The 19,139-nt window shown below is 42.9% G+C and overlaps 3 protein-coding genes across 6 annotated transcripts in view; all 3 read left to right on the top strand.

Moving 5' to 3' along the window:
• Positions 1-19,139, top strand: part of LOC110534616 (oocyte zinc finger protein XlCOF7.1-like) — a 1,104,347-nt gene that overhangs the window by 66,306 nt on the left and 1,018,902 nt on the right. The window lies entirely within an intron of this gene.
• LOC110534651 (zinc finger and BTB domain-containing protein 18) lies at positions 1,095-4,925 on the top strand. The gene is made up of 3 exons (XM_021619576.2): positions 1,095-1,780; positions 2,208-2,338; positions 2,532-4,925. Exons 1-3 carry the CDS (start codon positions 1,540-1,542, stop codon positions 3,738-3,740), a joined length of 1,581 nt encoding a protein of 526 aa, XP_021475251.1. The 5' UTR covers positions 1,095-1,539; the 3' UTR covers positions 3,741-4,925.
• Positions 7,484-17,194, top strand: LOC110534653 (zinc finger protein 250). The gene is made up of 3 exons (XM_021619578.2): positions 7,484-8,220; positions 14,840-14,970; positions 15,170-17,194. The coding sequence occupies exons 1-3, from the start codon at positions 7,959-7,961 to the stop codon at positions 16,343-16,345; spliced, it is 1,569 nt and encodes a 522-aa protein (XP_021475253.2). The 5' UTR covers positions 7,484-7,958; the 3' UTR covers positions 16,346-17,194.

Here is a 19,139-nt window from a genome sequence, read left to right on the forward strand (position 1 = left end):
GTGTAAAAAACAAACACATTTCCGATTGTTATGAAAACTTGAAATTGGCCCTAATTAAATTGGCCATTCCGATTAATTGGTCGACCTCTACCCCAGATGTTTCAATGTTTTAGCCATGAACAAGTTCAAATGATTCACCTAGTCAAGGGCTTGATGATTAGTTGACAAGTTGAATTAGATGCGCTAGCTCTGGGATGGAAACTGACTATCCTACCCATCCTCGACTTCAGCGATGTCATTTACAAAATAGCCTTCAACACTCTACTCAGCAAACTGGATGCAGTCTATCACAGTGCCATCTGTTGTCACCAAAGCCCCATATACCACCCACCACTGTGACCTGTATGCTCTAATCGACTGGCCCTCGCTACATATTCGTCGCCAGACCCATTGGCTCCAGGTCATCTATAAGTCTTTGTTAGGTAAAGCTCCGCCTTATCTTATTTATTTTGCAACGCGTGCGTGAGAGATGTAGTCAGGGTATTACATGCTGACCAGACCGGACACGTCGCGTTGCAAAATACATTTAGAAATCCATGTTATTCAATTATTGCGCGCGTGCCAACGAGCGTCTGCGTTGCTAAGGGCTAAAATTAAATTTCTGACACAGATCGCACTGCAAGTCCTGCCTCTTCCATCTCCTCATTGGTTTATAGAAGCAGGTACCCACATGCCATCTCCTCATTGGTTATACCCACATGGGTGATTGAAAGACGAACTGCTTTGCCGGTCATCGTGGTAATACTATGAAAGTTTAGATGCCAATCACCATATAAGTTCAAAGATGAAAACGCCTGGAAGGAGGGGAGATGACTAGAAACGATTCGGGTGACCGTTTTATGTGTGGATTAATTGTCAGACTAGAGGACCTTGTGCAGTTCAGGTAAAATAACAACTCAATGTTTATATCCCAGGACAAATTATCTAGCAACAGCAAGCTAGCTAAATAGGACAAATTAGCTAGCTAGCTAAATGCCATACATTTTTAAAGCTTTTCGACCTGTCCCCAAATTAATGTAATTGGTTCCGAGTTCGTTTTGATATTTTAACCTGCATGTCGTGATTGCGTTTGGTGTGGGGGGACAAAATAAATGTATGCACGATGGTGCACGCGCGCAGCAGGTTTGTGTTCCGTGTTAGGCTGGTGCTTGACGGTCTGCCGTTCAGCTCTGTGTACAACGAATCCCACTGTTAGGGCGGGGGGATACAAGCATCTCGTCATTATATCCAGTATCTCTGGTACCGTATTGCAAAGAACAGAGCGCATTCCTTTTTTTTTAGCCACACCATTTGCACTATGACCCTAACCAATAACATCCTTTCTCTACAGGAAACAATGACCAAGAACAATTTCCACGTTAGCGTTTTTAATGTTGCTATTTTTAAGTTTATTAACACCAAGTGAATAAAAAGTACTACTAATTTAACTGCACAGCATCACATATTTACCCCATGTAGTCTTTAATTCGCGTTGGAGACAGGACTTGGTTGATTGACGTTATCTAGGCAACGCTAGTTAGCTGCTAACGGTAACTAACAATGGCTAACTGTATGGTTTTTCACACTCAAATAGCCTCCATTATGGAGGTTCTAGCGAATTCAGCCGTGGCAGAGATCAGTAAACTCGTAGACGACGACTATGCAGTGTTTCGTTTGGAAATAACGCAAAGCCAGAAAGAAAACAGGACATTGAGGAGAAAACTACAGCTACTGGAGCTGAAGGTAGCACGGGAGCGCGCAGAGAGGACAATGCGAGAGCGATACAGAGGAATTGCAAGAGGTACATTTTGCAAAGGCCAAGGCTGCGGGGGCTCTCGAACCCGGTTCGCATGTGTTTATAAGTGTTACCTGGAATTGTGTCTTGCTCAGTTTTTGATAGCCAAGTAACCAGGGGAAGTATTGCATACTATCTTGCGCATTTGTTGTATTTTACTTTTATTTCACGAGGAAGGCAAATTAAGAACAAATTCTTATTGCACAAAGACACTCATTATAACCAGATTCTTGATTTACTGAATGTACTATTATCATACTTTAAAAAATAATGTGACGGATGGAACATAATCAATAAATAGTATGTCAACAAGTTATGAGAAGTGTTACCTTACATTCCTGCCAATTGTAGACTGTGTAAATAGTATATAATATAGCTTTGAGCATTCACATGATCTAATTTAACCACCCCTTTCCCCCAATCACTCTCTTAGGTGAAGGACATCTCACTGGAGGCCACAGGAATGTTGTAAAGCCAGCGGGACACAATGGGTGGAGAAATGACCAACCCATATCTATAGATGAGGGGAGTGGAACCTCAACCCAGCATGTTATCGTGATAGAGGTTAGTGTCGTAGTGTAACAAAAAATTACAGTACATCAAATGTGACTTGTTCATTTCAGAAATGCTACCCTCAGCTATTCACTGGCTCACAACAATATGTATCTGCCCTAGGGAAGTTTGTGAGACTTCCCTACGACATTGTCATCCAATTCAACCATTGTACCGATTATAACCTCCTCTGTTCTTGTGTCAGTCTGTAGATGCAGAGGCTGCAGGTCCTGGGGTCAAGCAGGAGAGGTCTGAAGGAGAGGACCCACGGCACAGCAGAGACATCCAGATTGGAGCAGCGTCTGGAGTGGCGTCCCCTGTAACCACAGAGGACCTGACCGCCGCGCCCCAGGCTAGGACCCGTTGCAGCATCCCGGAGGTCAGTGGAATGCTGAACGCCGCCCTCAAGTCAGAGACAGACGCCGAGACTTTAACTGTAACACACCGGCTCTTACACACAGGGTCTGACCACAGATCAGACCCAGAGGGACTGGTGCTGGGGACACTTGTCTGTCCTCCTGCTCCTGGCTCAGATTACTTACCAGTATTTCATCAGAGCCAGAGGACGGTTCATTCCCGTGGAGATGGTGACGTGTTAGACACTGGGGTTGATGATCTGTCTTGTTCTTATGATACAGAGATGGTCCCTGGCAACATATCCTTAGGTTTAGAGACCCAGACTGATCTGTCTAGAGGGGACTGGAACCGGTACAGTAGTAGTATATACTCCGAAGGGTGCCTAGATAAGAAAGGGGAGGTTATAGTGGTAGATGAGGTGACTGTGAAAGTAGAGGGCGATGCTCCTCCCACATGGAATGCAGATAGTCACCTTGGAGACGGACACTCACAGGGCAGAGATTTCTTAGATTACAGGGGAAGCTTAGAGACAAATCTAAATGTCACAACCAATTCTCCTTTACACGTGTTCAGGGATCGCAATCCAGTGTCCACGTCGATGGGGCCTTCAGATTCACACGGCCGTGTCCATTTCGATCAGGTATTGAACTCAAACAGCAGGGCTAGAGCCCAGGCTCAGGGAGGAGGAGTCACATCAGGCAATAGTAAAGAGAAACGATTCTTCTGCATGTTCTGTAACAAAGGCTTCAGGTGCCTGCAGAAGGTGGAGATCCACCAGAGGGTCCACACAGGGGAGAACCCCTTCAGTTGTACCCAGTGTGAGAAGAGGTTCTCCCGCCAGGACCACCTGAAGAGGCACCAGATGGTCCATACAGGGGAGAAACCGTTCAGCTGCCCCCAGTGCGAGAAGAGGTTCTCCCGCCAGGACCAGCTGAAGATGCACCTGAAGGTCCACACGGGAGAAAGGCCGTTTGTCTGTACACACTGCGGGAAGAGGTTCTCAGAGAGGAGCTACCTCAGGATTCACCAGCAGAAAATGCACGCGGCCCTTGTATAGTGACATGTAATCAGGATTGAAAGTAAGACGGTCCTGACCGCATCCCAGCAAAATAAATAGTGGGGTTACGCCGTACCGGTAAAACATGAGCCTATCACAATAATTAAAACAAAATGTAAAAAAAAACTTTAGACTCTTATACCTTTATTTTTCATTAGGCTACCGCATATCAGAGGCATGAACAATTTGCGAATGGACTTGAAAACAAGTGGTATAACAAAATGCAATGTGGTTCGACGAGAGCACTAGCATATTTCCATGGCAGAGATGAATGGCTGACACAGAGACTTGTGTGGACAGTAGTATAAATTCTTGCCTAATGAAAATCGTCAAAATGTTATTACACTTTGTGGTGGTTTGTGTGACAGATGTCTCTTTCCATTTCCATGTTTGGAGGCTGGAAATACTGTGTCTTCAGAAATGATTCATACCCCTTGACTTGTTCCACATTTTGTTGTGTTACAGCCTGAATTCAAATGTCTCTCACCCATCGCAACATGTTTTTAGAACTGTTTGCAAATTTGTTGAAAATGGAATACAGTTATCTAATTTACGAACAATTCACAATCCTGAGTCAAGTTGGTTGTTGATTATTGCTAGACAGCCATTTTCATCTCTTGCCATAGATTTTGAAGCTGATTTAAGTCAAGACATTTGTTGTCTTGGTAAGTGTATATTTTGCCTTATGATTTAGGTTATTGTCCTGCTGAAAGGTGAATTAATTTCCCGGTGTCTGGAGGAAAGCATACTGTACCAGGTTTTCCTCTAGGATTTTGCTTGTACTTAACTCTTAACTTCCATTTCTCTTTTATCCTGAAAAACACCACAGTTCTTAACCATTACAAGCATACCCATAACATGATGCATCCACCACTATCTTTGAAAATATGGTGAGTGGTACTCAGTAATGTGTTGTATTGGATTTGCCCCAAACATAACACTTTCTATTCAGGGCAAAAAGTTAATTTCTTTACCACATTTTTTACCGTATTACTTTAGTGCCTTGTTGCAAACAGGATGCATGTATTGGAATTGTGTTATTCTGTAGAGGCTTCCTTATTTTCACTCTGTCAATTAGGTTAGTATTGTGGAGTATCTACAACTTTCTTGAGCCATCCTCAATTTTCTCCTGTCACAGCCATTAAACTCTAACTATTAAAGCCGCCACTGGCCTCATGATTGAATCCCTGAGCGGTTTCCTTCGTCTCTGGCAACTGAGTTAGGAAGGACGCCTGTATCTTTGTAGTGACTGTGTATTTATACACCATCCAAAGTGTAATGAATAACTTAATACTCAAAGGGATATTCAGTGTCTGCTTTAAAAAACAACAACAATTGAAACGGCTATAGGTGACTTTCTTTGCGATGCATTGGAAAACCTCCCTGGTCTTTGTGGTTGAATCTGTGTTTGAAATTCACTGATGGACCTTTATAGATAATTGCATGTGTGTGGAACAGAGTCATTAAAAAATCATGTTAAACTTTATTGCCGAACTTATTTAGACTTGCCATAACAAAGGGATAGAATACTTAATTAATTAGTAAAAATGTCAAACATAATTCCACTTTGACATTATGGGGTATTGTGTGTAGGCCAGTGTATACTATATTTAATGCATTTTCAATTCAGGCTGTAACAACAAAATATGGAAAAAGTCAAGGGGTGCGAATACTTTCTGAAGGCAATCCTGGCCCTGGACCCTGACTCTAGATATTATAGAGACTGGGCTAACACAGCTAACTTTTTAGGTCAATAATATGCTGTTTTTAATCAACATTTTGTTTGCGTTATAATTGTGAGAAATTAAACTAGCTATTAGCTAGCTAGTTAGTTATACCTAGGTAGCTAACAAGGTTAGCTGTCTTTTCTCATGAACCTCATTGTGCTTCTACATCTGCATTGCTTGCTATTTGGGGTTTTCAGGCTGGGTTTCTGTATAGCACTGACATCTGCTGATGTAAAAAGGGCTTTTTAAATACATTGGATTGTTTGATTGTGGCTAGCTATTTCTTGTCCCTTATGCTATCCTTTACAGCCAAATCTGACTTCAGAAAATTAGGCGCTGTGCCAATTGTGCGCCGCCCTATGGGACTCCCAAACACGTCCAGTTGGGATACAGCCTGGAATCGAACCAGGGTCTGTAGTGACGCCTCTAGCACTGAGATGCAGTGCCGTAGACCGCTGCACCACTCAGGAGCCCAAAAGTATTCTAGACCGTTTCTCCCTCTTGCTGCATTTAACAGTGAATTTCAAACACAGATTCAACCACAAAGACAAGGGAGGGTTTCCAATGCCTCGCAAAGAAGGGCATCTATAGGTATTTCAATATACACTGCTCAAAAAAATAAAGGGAACGCTAAAATAACACATCCTAGATCTGAATGAATGAAATATTCTTATTAAATACTTTTTTCTTTACATAGTTGAATGTGCTGACAACAAAATCACACAAAAATGATCAATGGAAATCAAATGTATCAACGCATGGAGGTCTGGATTTGGACTCACACTCAAAATTAAAGTGGAAAACCACACTACAGGCTGATCCAACTTTGATGTAATGTCCTTAAAACAAGTCCAAATGAGGCTCAGTAGTGTGTGTGGCCTCCACGTGCCTGTATGACCTCCCTACAACGCCTAGGCATGCTCCTGATGAGGTGGCGGATGGTCTCCCGAGGGATCTCCTCCCAGACCTGGACTAAAGCATCCGCCAACTCCTGGACAGCCTGCGGTCCAACGTTGGTTGATGGAGTGAGACATGATGTCCCAGATGTGCTCAATTGGATTCAGGGCTGAGGAACGGGCGGGCCAGTCCATAGCATCAATGCCTTCCTCTTGCAGGAACTGCTGACACACTCCAGCCACATGAGGTCTAGCATTGTCTTGCATTTGGAGGAACCCAGAGCCAACCGCACCAGCATATGGTCTCACAAGGGGTCTGAGGATCTCATCTCGGTACCTACCTCTGGCGAGCACATGGAGGGCTGTGCGGCCCCCCAAAGAAATGCCACACCACACCATGACTGACCCACCGCCAAACCGGTCATGCTGGAGGATGTTGCAGGCAGCAGAACGTTCTCCACGGCGTCTCCAGACTTTGTCACGTCTGTTACATGTGCTCAGTGTGAACCTGCTTTCATCTGTGAAGAGCACAGGGCGCTAGTGGCGAATTTGCCAATCTTGGTGTTCTCTGGCAAATGTTAAACGTCCTGCACGGTGTTGAGCTGTAAGCACAACCCCCACCTGTGGACGTCGGGCCCTCATACCACCCTAATGGAGTCTGTTTCTGACCCTTTGTTTCTGACCCTGACCCTCTGACACATGCACATTTGTGGCCTGCTGGAGGTCATTTTGCAGGGCTCTGGCAGTGCTCCTCCTGCTCCTCCTTGCACAAAGGCAGGAGGGAGCGGTCCTGCTGCTGGGTTGTTGCCCTCCTACGGCCTCCCCCACGTCTCCTGTTGTACTGGCCTGTCTCCTGGTAGCGCCTCCATGCTCTGGACACTACGCTGACAGACACAGCAAACCTTCTTGCCACAGCTCGCATTGATGTGCCATCCTGGATGAGCTGCACTACCTGGGGGGGGGGGGGTGTCTTGCCTATAATTTCCACCTGTTGTCTATTTCATTTGCACAACAGCATGTGAAATGTATTGTCAATCAGTGTTGCTTGGACAGTTTGATTTCACAGAAGTGTGATTGACTTGGAGTTACATTGTGTTGTTTAAGTGTTCCTTTTATTTTTTTGAGCAGTGTATATTCTTTAAAGCAGACATTTAATATCCCTTTGACCATGGTGAAGTTATTCATTACACTTTGGTGTATCAGGGGCAGATAGCGTCAAAGTAGTGGAATGTGGTAGTGGGTTTTTAATGAATGTAGGGTTAGTTGGGTGTTTATTTTTATATATATTTATTGTTTGTCTTTTTTTCCCCAATTTATTTTATTTCACAAAGTATAATGGATTTATATTATAGTCCAGTTGGGGGAGGTAATGCAACATACTGGATGCCAACCGCCGTTAAACTCCAAAGAAGAAGAAGTAAACAGGAATCAAGAACACGTTAGCGTTTTTATTTATACAACAATGGAACTCGAAATATGACTCTTAACTGTTCAGCATAACATACTTATCCCATGTAGTCATTAATTCGATTTGGAGATAGCATCTATCAGTCAAGTCCTATCTAGGTAACGTTCATGTTAGCCTGCTGCTAACAATGGCTAACTCGAACTGTGTGGTTTTTCACACTCAAATAGCCTCCATCATGGAGGTTCTAGCGAATGCAGCCGTGGCAGAAATATGTAAAGTCGTAGACGACGATTATGAAGTGTTTCGTCTGGAAATAACTCAAAGCCAGAAAGAAAACAGGGCATTGAGGAGGAAACTACAGCTACTGGAAATGAAGGTGTCACGGGAACGCGTCCTCGCCAGCCCGAGAAGTGTCAAGATACTCGACGGATACAGAGTAACGGCAAGAGGTACATTTTTGCGGAATAGCCCTGGCAATATGTGGAAATTGTTACCTTTTCATGAGAACGTTACACTTACAAGGGTGCGTTCGTAAATTCACTCTGCCTATCTACTCCGATTTCAGAGCACTTTCGTCTGTGCCAGTGAGCGCAGAATAACTGTTTAATTTACGAACGCGCAACACCCGTTAAATATGACCCGTGTCAGTAAACGTCGGCAAAAAAACGTCATTAAATTGTTGCGAACGCAGTTTGTCACCAACGCTATACATAACATGAAAACAGCCTAACCACCTCTAATAAGGGCGAGTAAAATGGGCAGAGTGAGGTGTTCTCTCGTGTCTGGAAGTAACTAGCCAACTTTAGACAGTTAGATTAGGTGCTTGACTGCAGTTGTGAGGTCAGAACGCTCGGATGAACCCAGCTCCTCGATCAGAGCTTTACAAACACACCGTTGACACACAAGTACAGTTTGTGGCCCTGAACACATATGGAACCATCGTAAAGAAAAACTCAACATGGAGGCTTTTTTTCCCATTCCGCCATAACCAAATAATGTGTTTTGTGTCATCTACAAAATCAAACACGATACTACAGAAAAGTTGATGTATACCCACCCTTATGTTTTGATGGTCAATGACTACAAGGATGCCATGCACAACCTCAAACCTCATTTTGCTATTCCATCTGTAAACTGTTAGTGTCTTAACGACCTTTCCACAGGTACATGGTCATTAATTGTTTATGGTTCATTGAACAAGCATGGGAAAGAGTGTTAAAACCCTTTACAGTGAAGATCTGTGAAGTTATTTGGATTTTTACAAATTATCTTTGAAAGACAGGGTCCTGAAAAAGGGATGTGTATTATTTTGCTGACTTTATACACACACACACACACACACACACACACACACAGTACCAGCCAAAAGTTTGGGCACCTGCTCATTCAAGTGTTTTTATTTTGACTATTTTCTAGAATAATAGTGAAGACATCAAAACTATGAAACAACACATATGGAATCATGTAGTAACCAAAAAAATGTTAAACAAATAAATTATATTTTATATTCTTCAAAGTAGCCACCCTTTGATGAGAACTTTTGCACACACTTGGCTTTCTCTCAACCAGCTTCATGAGAAATGCTTTTCCAACGGTCTTGAAGGCGTTCCCACATATGCTGAGCACTTGTTGGATGCTTTTCCTTCACTCAACTGTCCAACTCATCCCAAACCATCTCAATTGGGTTGAGGTCGGGTGATTGTGGAGGCCAGATCATCTGATGCAGCACTCCATCACTCTCCTCCTTGGGCAAATAGTTCTTACACAGCCTGGAGGTGTGTTTTGGGTTATTGTCCTGTTGAAAAACAAATGATAGTCCCACAAAGCGCAAACCAGATGGGATGGCGTATCGCTGCAGAATGCTGTGGTAGCCATGCTGGTTAAGTGTGCATTGAATTCTAAATAAATCAGACAGTGTTACCAGCAAAGCACCATCACATCTCCATGCTTCACAGTGGGGACCACACATGCAGATATCATCCGTTCACCTACTGCATCTCACAAAGACAGGACGGTTGGAACCAAAAATCTAATTTGGACTCATCAGAAAAAAGGACACATTTCCACTGGTTTAATGTCCATTGCTGTTTCTTGGCCCAAGCAAGTATCTTCTTCTTATTGGTGTCCTTTTAGTAGTGGTTTCTTTGCAGCAATTTGACTAAGAAGGCCTGATTCACTCAGTCTCCTCTGAACAGTTGATGTTGAGATGTCTGTTCCTTGAACTCTGAAGCGTTTATTTGGGCTGCAATTTCTGAGGCTGGTAACTCTAATGAACTTATCCTCTGCAGCAGAGGTAACTCTGCATCTTCCTTTCCTGTGGCTGTCCTCATGAGAGCCTGTTTCATCATAGTGCTTGATGGTTTTTGCAACTGCACTTGAAGAAATTTAAAAGTTCTTGAAAATGTCCGGTTTGACTGACCTTCATGTCTTTAAAGTAATAATGGACTGTCCTTTCTCTTTGTTTATTTGAGCTGTTCTTGGCATAATATGGACCTATTTGGTAAAAGACCATCTTCTGTATACCACCCCTACCTTATCACAGAAAAACGAATTAGCTCAAACTTAAGGTGTAAAGAAACTCCACAAATTAACAAGGCACACCTGTTAATTGAAATGCATTCCAGGTGACTACCTCGTGAAGCTGGTTGAGAGAATGCCAAGAGTGTGCAAAGCTGTGAAAGACAAAGTCGGGCGACTTCGAAGAATATAAAATATATTTTGATTTGTTTAACACCTTTTTGGTTACTACATGATTCCATGTGTTATTTCATAGTTTTGATGGCTTCACTGTTATTCTACAATGTAGAAAATAGTACAAATAAACATACAACATATGTACATACATACAACATATGTAAGGTCCCTCAGTCAAGCATTGACTTTCAAGCACAGATTCAACTACAAAGACCAGGTATCTTTTCGAAAGCCTCATAAAGGAGGGCAGGGATTGGTAGATGGGTAACAATGACAAATCAGACATTGAATATGTCCTTAATTAAGCATGGTCAAGTTAATAATGTAGGCTGTAGATTATATATTAAATCCTCCAGACACAAAGGTGCAGTTATCCTTCTGACCTGAGCTGCAGGACAGAAAGAAAACTGCTTAGAGATGTCACCATGAAGCCATTGGTGATTTTAAAAACAGCTACAGAGTTAAATGGCTATGATTGAAGAAAACAGGATGGATCAACATTGTAGTGACCACAATAATGACCTAAATAATGAGTGAAAATAATAGAAATATACAGAATAAAAATATTCATAAACATGCAACAATAATACTGCAAAGGAATGCACTTTTAGGCCTAATTGCATAGCCTTATGGTTGGGGCAAATCCAACAACGCATCACTGAGTAATTGCCTCCTTATTTTCAAGCATTGTGGTGGCTGCATCATGGTATGGGTATGCTTGACATCGGCAAAGACCAGACACTGGGAGAGGAATTCACCTTTCTGCAGGACAATAACCAAAAACAGAATGCCAAATCTACACGGGAGTTGCTTACCGAGAATACAGTGAATGACTTAAATCTGCTTGAAAATCTATGGCAAGACTGAGCTTGATTAAAAAAGATATATGAAAGTAAGAAGAATGGACAAATATTGTACAATACAGGTGTGCAAACCAAAGAAGACCCACAGCTGACTCGGGAGGAATAATTATCTAATCAAGGTATATTAGTGTTTATTTTTCATTCATTTTTTAAAAAGTATTGTGTAGATTGTTGACCCCAAAAAAAGACAGATCAATTTGAATCCCACTTTGTAACACAAAATGTGAAGAAATCCATGAGGTGTAGACTTTCTACAGCCATTCCCTGTGCAGTTTGGAGTGAGACAGAGCTCACTCTAATCTCCTATTCTATTCCTTATTACCATTGACCGGATCATGACCAAAACCACATCATACAAATCCAGAAATATGGAGTGGACCCTCTTCTCCCAGCTGGAACATCTCTAGCAGTGTTTTCCACAAGCACATGGTAGCCAGCCAAAATAGAAAAAGTAGCCAGCCAATGAAGTAAATAGCCCAAATTATCTTAAATTAAAGGTTACATTTAAAATCAAACAAATTGTGTGATGGGCACTTTTTTTCAAATGACAAAATGGGTCCCTAAAAATAAACAGAACAGATGCTCAATTAAATTCTGGCTTGTCAGTAGCTTACCGAATCTTATCGGTCAGAGCCGTTCACATGGCTCCCTAATTTGCATACTGGTAGGCATTTTGGCGATTATTTGCAGATAAATTATGAAAACATTCAATGAAGAATCCTCCTCACTACAGGAACAATCGGAGAGAGAGCCTCACTCTGGTCAAAAATATTATAAATGTAAACAGAAATTGTTTAACGTCACTGTCTGGCATGTCCTGATGGACTTCATATCGACAATACGAACACGATCTTTAGTTTATTTGTCCAGATGCGATATAATGGACAAAAATACGTTGTATGAGTTATAAAAAAAACAAATAAATGTGCCAGAAAATAATAGGTTAAGTGGATCTCGACTCATCGTTACCACGTATGGGACGTGCAAATTCACTCAGAGCGACGAGGAAGGAGCATCACGCCATCTCCCTCGGTGTAAAGAAATTGGACTACGTCAAAGATGATCTATTATATTGACAAGATATTTGAGTGGTCGCTCTAATAATGGAAATACATGTCCTCGATGATGGAAGGTAGGCGAGGTCAGGTGGGACCATTCTAGCCAATGAGAGGGCAGATACGTGTGACAAACAGGCATAATGAAGTTGTTTTTCGTCAAAGTTGCCGGAATGCCATGAGCATCCACTTATCAGTACATTTTGTAACAGCCTAAACATTATGAAACTTCTATTCGATCAAATAAGCCTCATATAATTCGACACTCATCGATCTCCATACAAAAAAGGGCTCATCTCAAGCGGAAAGATTTTGGAAGGAGTAAATCCTCTCACTTCGACTCTGACTGCAATAGCAGCGCACGCATCCCACACACTCAGGAACCGGAAGGAGGGACAGACAGCAGACTGTCAAACCAGCAGTGTTTCCTTGTCATTGCTTACTTTGACTGACAGGTGCCTGTCCAATCAATAGAAAGCTAGAAGTTGCATATCGTTTATTTTAGCGGGAGAGGGCTCGGCAACTTTTTTCTGACTAGCAAAGTGAAAAGTAGCCTAGTTAATTTAAGTGAAAAAAGAAGCCATCTGAAAATTAGTACTATAATCTGTTGTATAGCCGAAAGCTGGTGCAACTACAACTTTTAGTTATAGTTGCCCTGGACAAACACACATTCAGCTCATTTTAGGGCTTGATGATTAGTTGACAACTTGAATCAGGTGGCTTGTCCAGGGTTACAAAACAAATGTGTACTGTTGGGGTACTCAAGGAATAGGGTTGGGAAACACTGGTCTAGACAATAACCTCTCATTGTGCATTTGTCCAACTCATCCCATTTGGAGGTCTGAGCAGAACTGCCTCAAAACAAATGTCCACCTATAATACAACAGCAATGTCAAATCTGTTCTGTTGTATGGTTTGGAATGTTCCCATGTTGTCAAGAACCACTTGAAAACGGATGTAGTCTTTCAGCAGTGGTTGTCTCGAGAATCTGCTGCATCTTCTGGCCCCGAATAAAATACACAACAGTACGTTATACAAGAAGACCAGTTGCCAAAATTTCACACAACACTTCAAGAGACATTCTCAGAACGCCCAGTTTTGACTCATTATGGGCTTTATGTCCCAGTGAGGAGGAAGTGGATTGAGTAAGTGCGTCATCCATGCCATGAATCTTGCCTAAATGAACAACTGTATAAATGGACACATACTGTATACTCTCGTCTAAATTGACAACTGGTCTGACCTAGATGGACACTTGCACTCCAACCTTCAACCCGGTACATCTAAAGGAAGTTCCTTCCATTTTAACTTTTTTCTCCTCTTGCCACATTGTGCCAGGCTGTTGTGAAGAACTCTGACAGTAGTTGTTGTGAAAAGGGCTATATAAATGAGTCTGGGGCTGGACATCAATCAACAAATACAAAGCAGAATTGGTTGGGAGATTTTCAAATGTTCTGTTTAGTTCTTCTTGAACGTCTCAAAATGAACTTGATTGATATCGTTAATGTTAGTGCGATCTTTAAGGAGAATTGTGAAGTGCTCCTAAATGGAAATGTTATTTTCTGAAATAATAATTTGAGTGGTGGGTGGCATTTGGAACCGCCAAGCAATTGAGATGCATACGTGCCCATGAAATCCCTGGGCCCAGACAAATCAAAGGATCTTCTTGCCCCTGGTTGTGAATGTGGATACTGTGTGACCCCTGTGAATTCACGGAACACAAGAACACTGCAGCAGACAACTATGGCTCTGTATGCCACGGAAATATTATATTGTGTATGTTTTCAGAATCTGCGATTTTCAGTGGATTTCTTCCCATGGCTTACCAATGCAATCCTCCATTAGATAATAAACTGAACTATTTATGATGTTGTACTGGGCGTCATTGTAATCGTTGACCATGAAAACATAGGTGTAGACGTCACCTTTTCTGTGTTTATCATGTTTGATTCTGAAGATATGACGCAAAATACATTTAGTTACGGCTGAATGAAAAACTGTTGTTTTTGCGATGGCTCCATATCTGAACATATTCAGGGCCCCAAAGTGTACCAAGTCACATGCTTTTATGAAAAAGTGAACATATCACCTAAAGTTTGGCACATATCGATTGGACTATATGACAGAGGCTGTGGGGCCTATAGCCCTGTTCTCCTCAGCATGTGTAACTTTAGATGTGTTAACCAGAATTGGGTCTTGGTAAGTTTCTGGATAGTATGAAATAATTCCCCTGATTATTTAGCTGTCAAAGACGCACTATCATATTCTAACCAGATTCTTGATTTACTCAAGGAAAACAATGTGATGCATGAAACATATCAATCTATAAATAGTATATCATGAAGTTATGAGAAGTGTTACTTTACATCCTTACCAATTGTAGACAATGTCAAAAGTGTACAATATAGGGTTGGCTGTACCTAACCAGTACCTCTTTCCCTCAATCACTCTCTCAGGTGAAGGACATCTCACTGGAGGCCACAGGAGCTTTGTGAAGCCAGCGGGACACAATACATGGAGAGATGACCAACCAATCACTGTTGATGAGGGGAGTGGAACCTCAACCGAGCACATTATTGTGATAGAGGTTAGTGTAATATTATTACATCAAAATTACAGTACATCAAATGTGGCCAGTTTATTTCAAAAAGGCTCCCCTCAGCTATTCACTTGCTTACATGTACATCCGTATTTATCTGCCATAAGGGAGCTTGTGAGACTTCCCTATGACATTGTTATACAATTCAACTGGACACCGGTAATAATAACCTCACTTCTTGTGTCAGGCTGCAGATATAGAGGCTGCAGGTCCTGGGGTCAAGCAGGAGAGGTCTGTAGGAGAGGAGGACCTCCAGACTGCAGCACCGCCTGAAGCCACGGAGGACCTCACTGCTGCCGCACCGCAGCCCAGGACCCGACGCAGCATCACGGAGGTCAGTGGAACGCCGAACGCCGTCCTCAAGTCCGAGACAGACACTGAGACTTTAACTGTAACACACAGCCTCTTACACACAGGATCTGACGACAGATCAGACCCAGAGAGACTTTGTCTGAGGAGACTGGGCTGTCCTCCTGCTCCTGGCTCAGAGTATTTACCGGTATTTCACCAGAGGACTGTTCATTCCCGTGGTGATGGTGACTCGTTAGACACTGGAGGCAATGATCCGTCTTGTTCTTACGCTACAGAGATAGACCCTGGCAACATGCCATTGAGTTTAGAGAGACAGACTGATCTGTCTAGAGGGGACTGGAACCGGTACAGTAGTGGTCTATACACTGAAGGGTGCCTAGATAAGAAAGGAGAGTGTCTGGTTGTAAATGAGGTCACTGTGAAAGTGGAGGGCGACGCTCCTCTGACATGGAATGTAGAGACTCACTTAGGAGGACACTCTCAGGGCAGCACCAGTGACTTCTTAGACTACAGTGAAAGCTTAGAGACAAATCTAAATGTCCCAACCCACTCCTCTTTACCCGCGTTCAGAGATCGTGACCCAGTGTCCACGTCAATGGGGCCTTCCGAGTCACATGGCCGCGTCCTTTTCGATCAGGTATTGAACTCAAACGACAGGGCTACAGCCCAGACTCAGGGAGGGGGAGCCACATCAGGATATAGTAAAGAGAAACGGTTCCTCTGCATGTTTTGTAACAAAGGATTCAGCTGCTCCCAGAATGTGGAGATCCACCAGAGGGTCCACACAGGGGTGAAACCCTTCAGCTGTACCCAGTGTCACATGTGCTTCACCCAGGCTGGCACCCTGAAGAGGCATCAGAGAGTCCACACAGGGGAGAAACCCTTCAGCTGTACCCAGTGTCACATGCGCTTCACCCAGGCTGGTCACCTGAAGAGGCACCAGAGGGTCCACACGGGAGAGAAACCGTTCGCCTGTACACACTGCAGGAAGAGGTTCTCAGAGAGGAGATGCCTCAGGATACACCAGCAGAAAAACCACTCCACTCTATAACAAAGTAACCATTCCACTCGATAGCTTCTGAGGCTTAGATGAAACCCTGCATTAAAGATGCAGATGCAAAAAGTAAACAGCGGGTCAATTTCCATAACAACTAAGAGCGTTGAAGTGCAAGGCCCAGACATTGTAGGATATATAAGCCTAAAAAGTAAATTACGTATAGGGTTTGTACTGTATAGGCCAGTGTTTACCAACTCCAGTCAAGTCTCCCAAAAGTACACATTTTTGTTGTAGGCCCGGACAAACACACCTCATTGTCCAGTGCTACAATAAAAATGGGTTCTGTTGGGGGACTTGAGGACTTGAGTTGGGAAACACCGTTGTAGGATATGATGTTCATAAATGCCTATTTTATTACTTCCATTCAACTACTATATTCTTTCCCCCCCCCAAGATATTTTTAATGAGAAAATGCAGTTTTTCAGTTGAGACGTGTGGTTTTCATATGGTGTGTTTAAAACTTGTTTATGTTTAATAAACACAAAATGGGACTTTTCATCCTAAGACTTTCATTGAGACTCTCTTTAATATACATCACATCTAATATCACTCTATTCTGCATATTCTGATAGCGCTTTATAACCATTATACACTTACTAAATATACCTACACACAAACACCTACTGTACATGTCAAAATAGTCAGGTTTGTCTGACTTATCATAGGGGACTTATTTTTACCCACAACATATTTATATGTATGTCCACCATGATGGGTTTAACAACAGTGAAATCATTCTGTAACTACAGTATAGGACTCAAATGTAGTGGGGATGGGTAAACACTCCATGTTGAAAGTGTTTTCATTACCTGTGTTTACGTACCTGAGGGAGTGTATGTCTGTATCACCTCTCTCTTCCAGGAGGAGGAGGGTCCAGAGGTGCTGCTGGTGAAGGAGGAGGGGTGTGAGGAAGGTCTGGGAAACCCTGAGGGGACCATGGTCATGGAGGACAACCAGACTACACCTCCTCCTGAACCCACAGAGGAACCATCTGAGCAGCACAGGACCACACACAGTCTCACTGAGGTGTGCCCACTGTGAACTACTGTCTGAATGGTATTAGGTCAGGGCCCGTATCCACAAAGCCTCTCAGAGTAGGAGTGCTGAACTAGGATCAGTTTAGCCTTTTAGATCAATGACTCGTTGTGGCTACGGGCCCAGGTCTTGATTAAATTTGTCGTAAGTGAGGGATCATGCCTTTTGAATGATCAAATCATTAAAGAGTGTCAAGTAATCAAATCAACTATCATGTTTGCATAGTGCTCATATCAATCCCTCATTGCCCAATCAGAATGTGCTCCATAGCAGGGTGCTCATATCAGATTTCTTGATCCAACATCCTCTCACCCTGTATCTCTTACAGTCAGTAGACATGGAGGATGGGAAGCCTGATCTGCTGTTGGTCAAAGAGGAGACCATAGAAGACGTACCAGAGAGCATTGACCTGCTGAGTGGACTAAAGATGGGGGAGCAGGGTAGGGGAGAAATACATATAACCTACATACAGTAATAGATCTTCAATGGGAATAGTGATGCACCTGGCTATTATTTCTTAATTCATAAAATCAATACAACTTATGTTTACATACAAAACCACACATTATAATGTATGAACTTGACCTGGTAATTGACAAAAACATCATATGTAGATTTTTCTCTGCCATGTTTATAAAGTATATTTTGTAACCTCTTCCTGTAGGTGATTGGCTAGAGGCTAACAGAGGAGACTGGGGAGCCGTCTTGGATTCCCAGACCCAGACTGGTGCAGCCAAGGGTCCTGGGGATGACATCACTGAGCAGGCCAGGACCAGAGGCGAAATAGTGGAGGTCAGTGGATGGTACAGTCGCCTCAACTATGGGCTGGGGAACAACACTGTTAGCCACAACCAGAAACAGACAGTCAAACACAAAACAACCAAACTTAGTCTCCATGACAACAGACTGGCTGAGACCAGGACGAGGCGTAGATTTGGTCTGCGGGGACGGGGAGGTGTCAGTATGCGGCGGGAGAGAACAGACACAGACTGCTAGCGATGCTCCGTCTTGCTCCTATAGTTGTGATTCAGAGAGACTAATGGTGCCTCAGGTTAACTCCCTAACAGGTTCTGCCTTCAGCCTGCCTTCTATAGGATATATCAACTGGAACATGGACCCTGTGACAACACATACACTACCTGGCCTTCATCCTCCTCACACTCTCCTAATGTTAAACCAGACCTCAGACAATGCCAGAGCCTCAACACTAAAAGGCTACACAAGCCTATTGACAAATGTCAGTATTAGTAATAGTATCAGTAGATCTGGTGGCAAAGAGAAGATCTTCCAGTGTTCGTTCTGGGGAAAGCCTGCAGATCCACCAGAAGATGCACACAAGGGAGAATACCCTTCAACTGCCCCCAGTGTGAGAAGAGGTTATCCCGTCAGGACCAGCTGAAGATGCACCTGAAGGTCCTCACGGGAGAAATGCGGTTCACCTGTACTCACTGGAGGTAGAGGTTCTCAGAGAGGAGCTACCTCCGGATACACCAGAAGAAAATGCACACGGCCCATGTATAGAGTATACTGACATGTAATGTAGTACTAGCTAGTTTGCAGTTAATTATGTTGGTTATGGATGCATAGGGAACTGGATGAGGTGAATTGAGTTAAGAATGATGAGAGAGAGTAGATGATATGTTGATGGCTGGTGTCCTAAAAAGTGTCACGTTTACATAATGTAATTTTGAACCTTTTCCAGAGTTTTCTAAAATACATTTTATCAAAGGGAGGATACCAAATTTAAAGAAAA

Source organism: Oncorhynchus mykiss, chromosome 10, assembly GCF_013265735.2.
Source record: "Oncorhynchus mykiss isolate Arlee chromosome 10, USDA_OmykA_1.1, whole genome shotgun sequence".
In the NCBI taxonomy this organism is placed as follows: Eukaryota; Metazoa; Chordata; class Actinopteri; order Salmoniformes; family Salmonidae; genus Oncorhynchus; species Oncorhynchus mykiss.

Bases quoted from the DNA above. Each gene is read 5' to 3' on its own strand.
- LOC110534651 (XM_021619576.2), top strand. From the start codon at position 1,540: ATGGCTAACTGTATGGTTTTTCACACTCAAATAGCCTCCATTATGGAG. The intron at 1,781-2,207 runs GTACATTTTGCA...TCACTCTCTTAG, and splicing joins ATACAGAGGAATTGCAAGAG to GTGAAGGACATCTCACTGGA. The intron at 2,339-2,531 runs GTTAGTGTCGTA...TTCTTGTGTCAG, and splicing joins AGCATGTTATCGTGATAGAG to TCTGTAGATGCAGAGGCTGC.
- LOC110534653 (XM_021619578.2), top strand. From the start codon at position 7,959: ATGGCTAACTCGAACTGTGTGGTTTTTCACACTCAAATAGCCTCCATC. The intron at 8,221-14,839 runs GTACATTTTTGC...TCACTCTCTCAG, and splicing joins ATACAGAGTAACGGCAAGAG to GTGAAGGACATCTCACTGGA. The intron at 14,971-15,169 runs GTTAGTGTAATA...TTCTTGTGTCAG, and splicing joins AGCACATTATTGTGATAGAG to GCTGCAGATATAGAGGCTGC.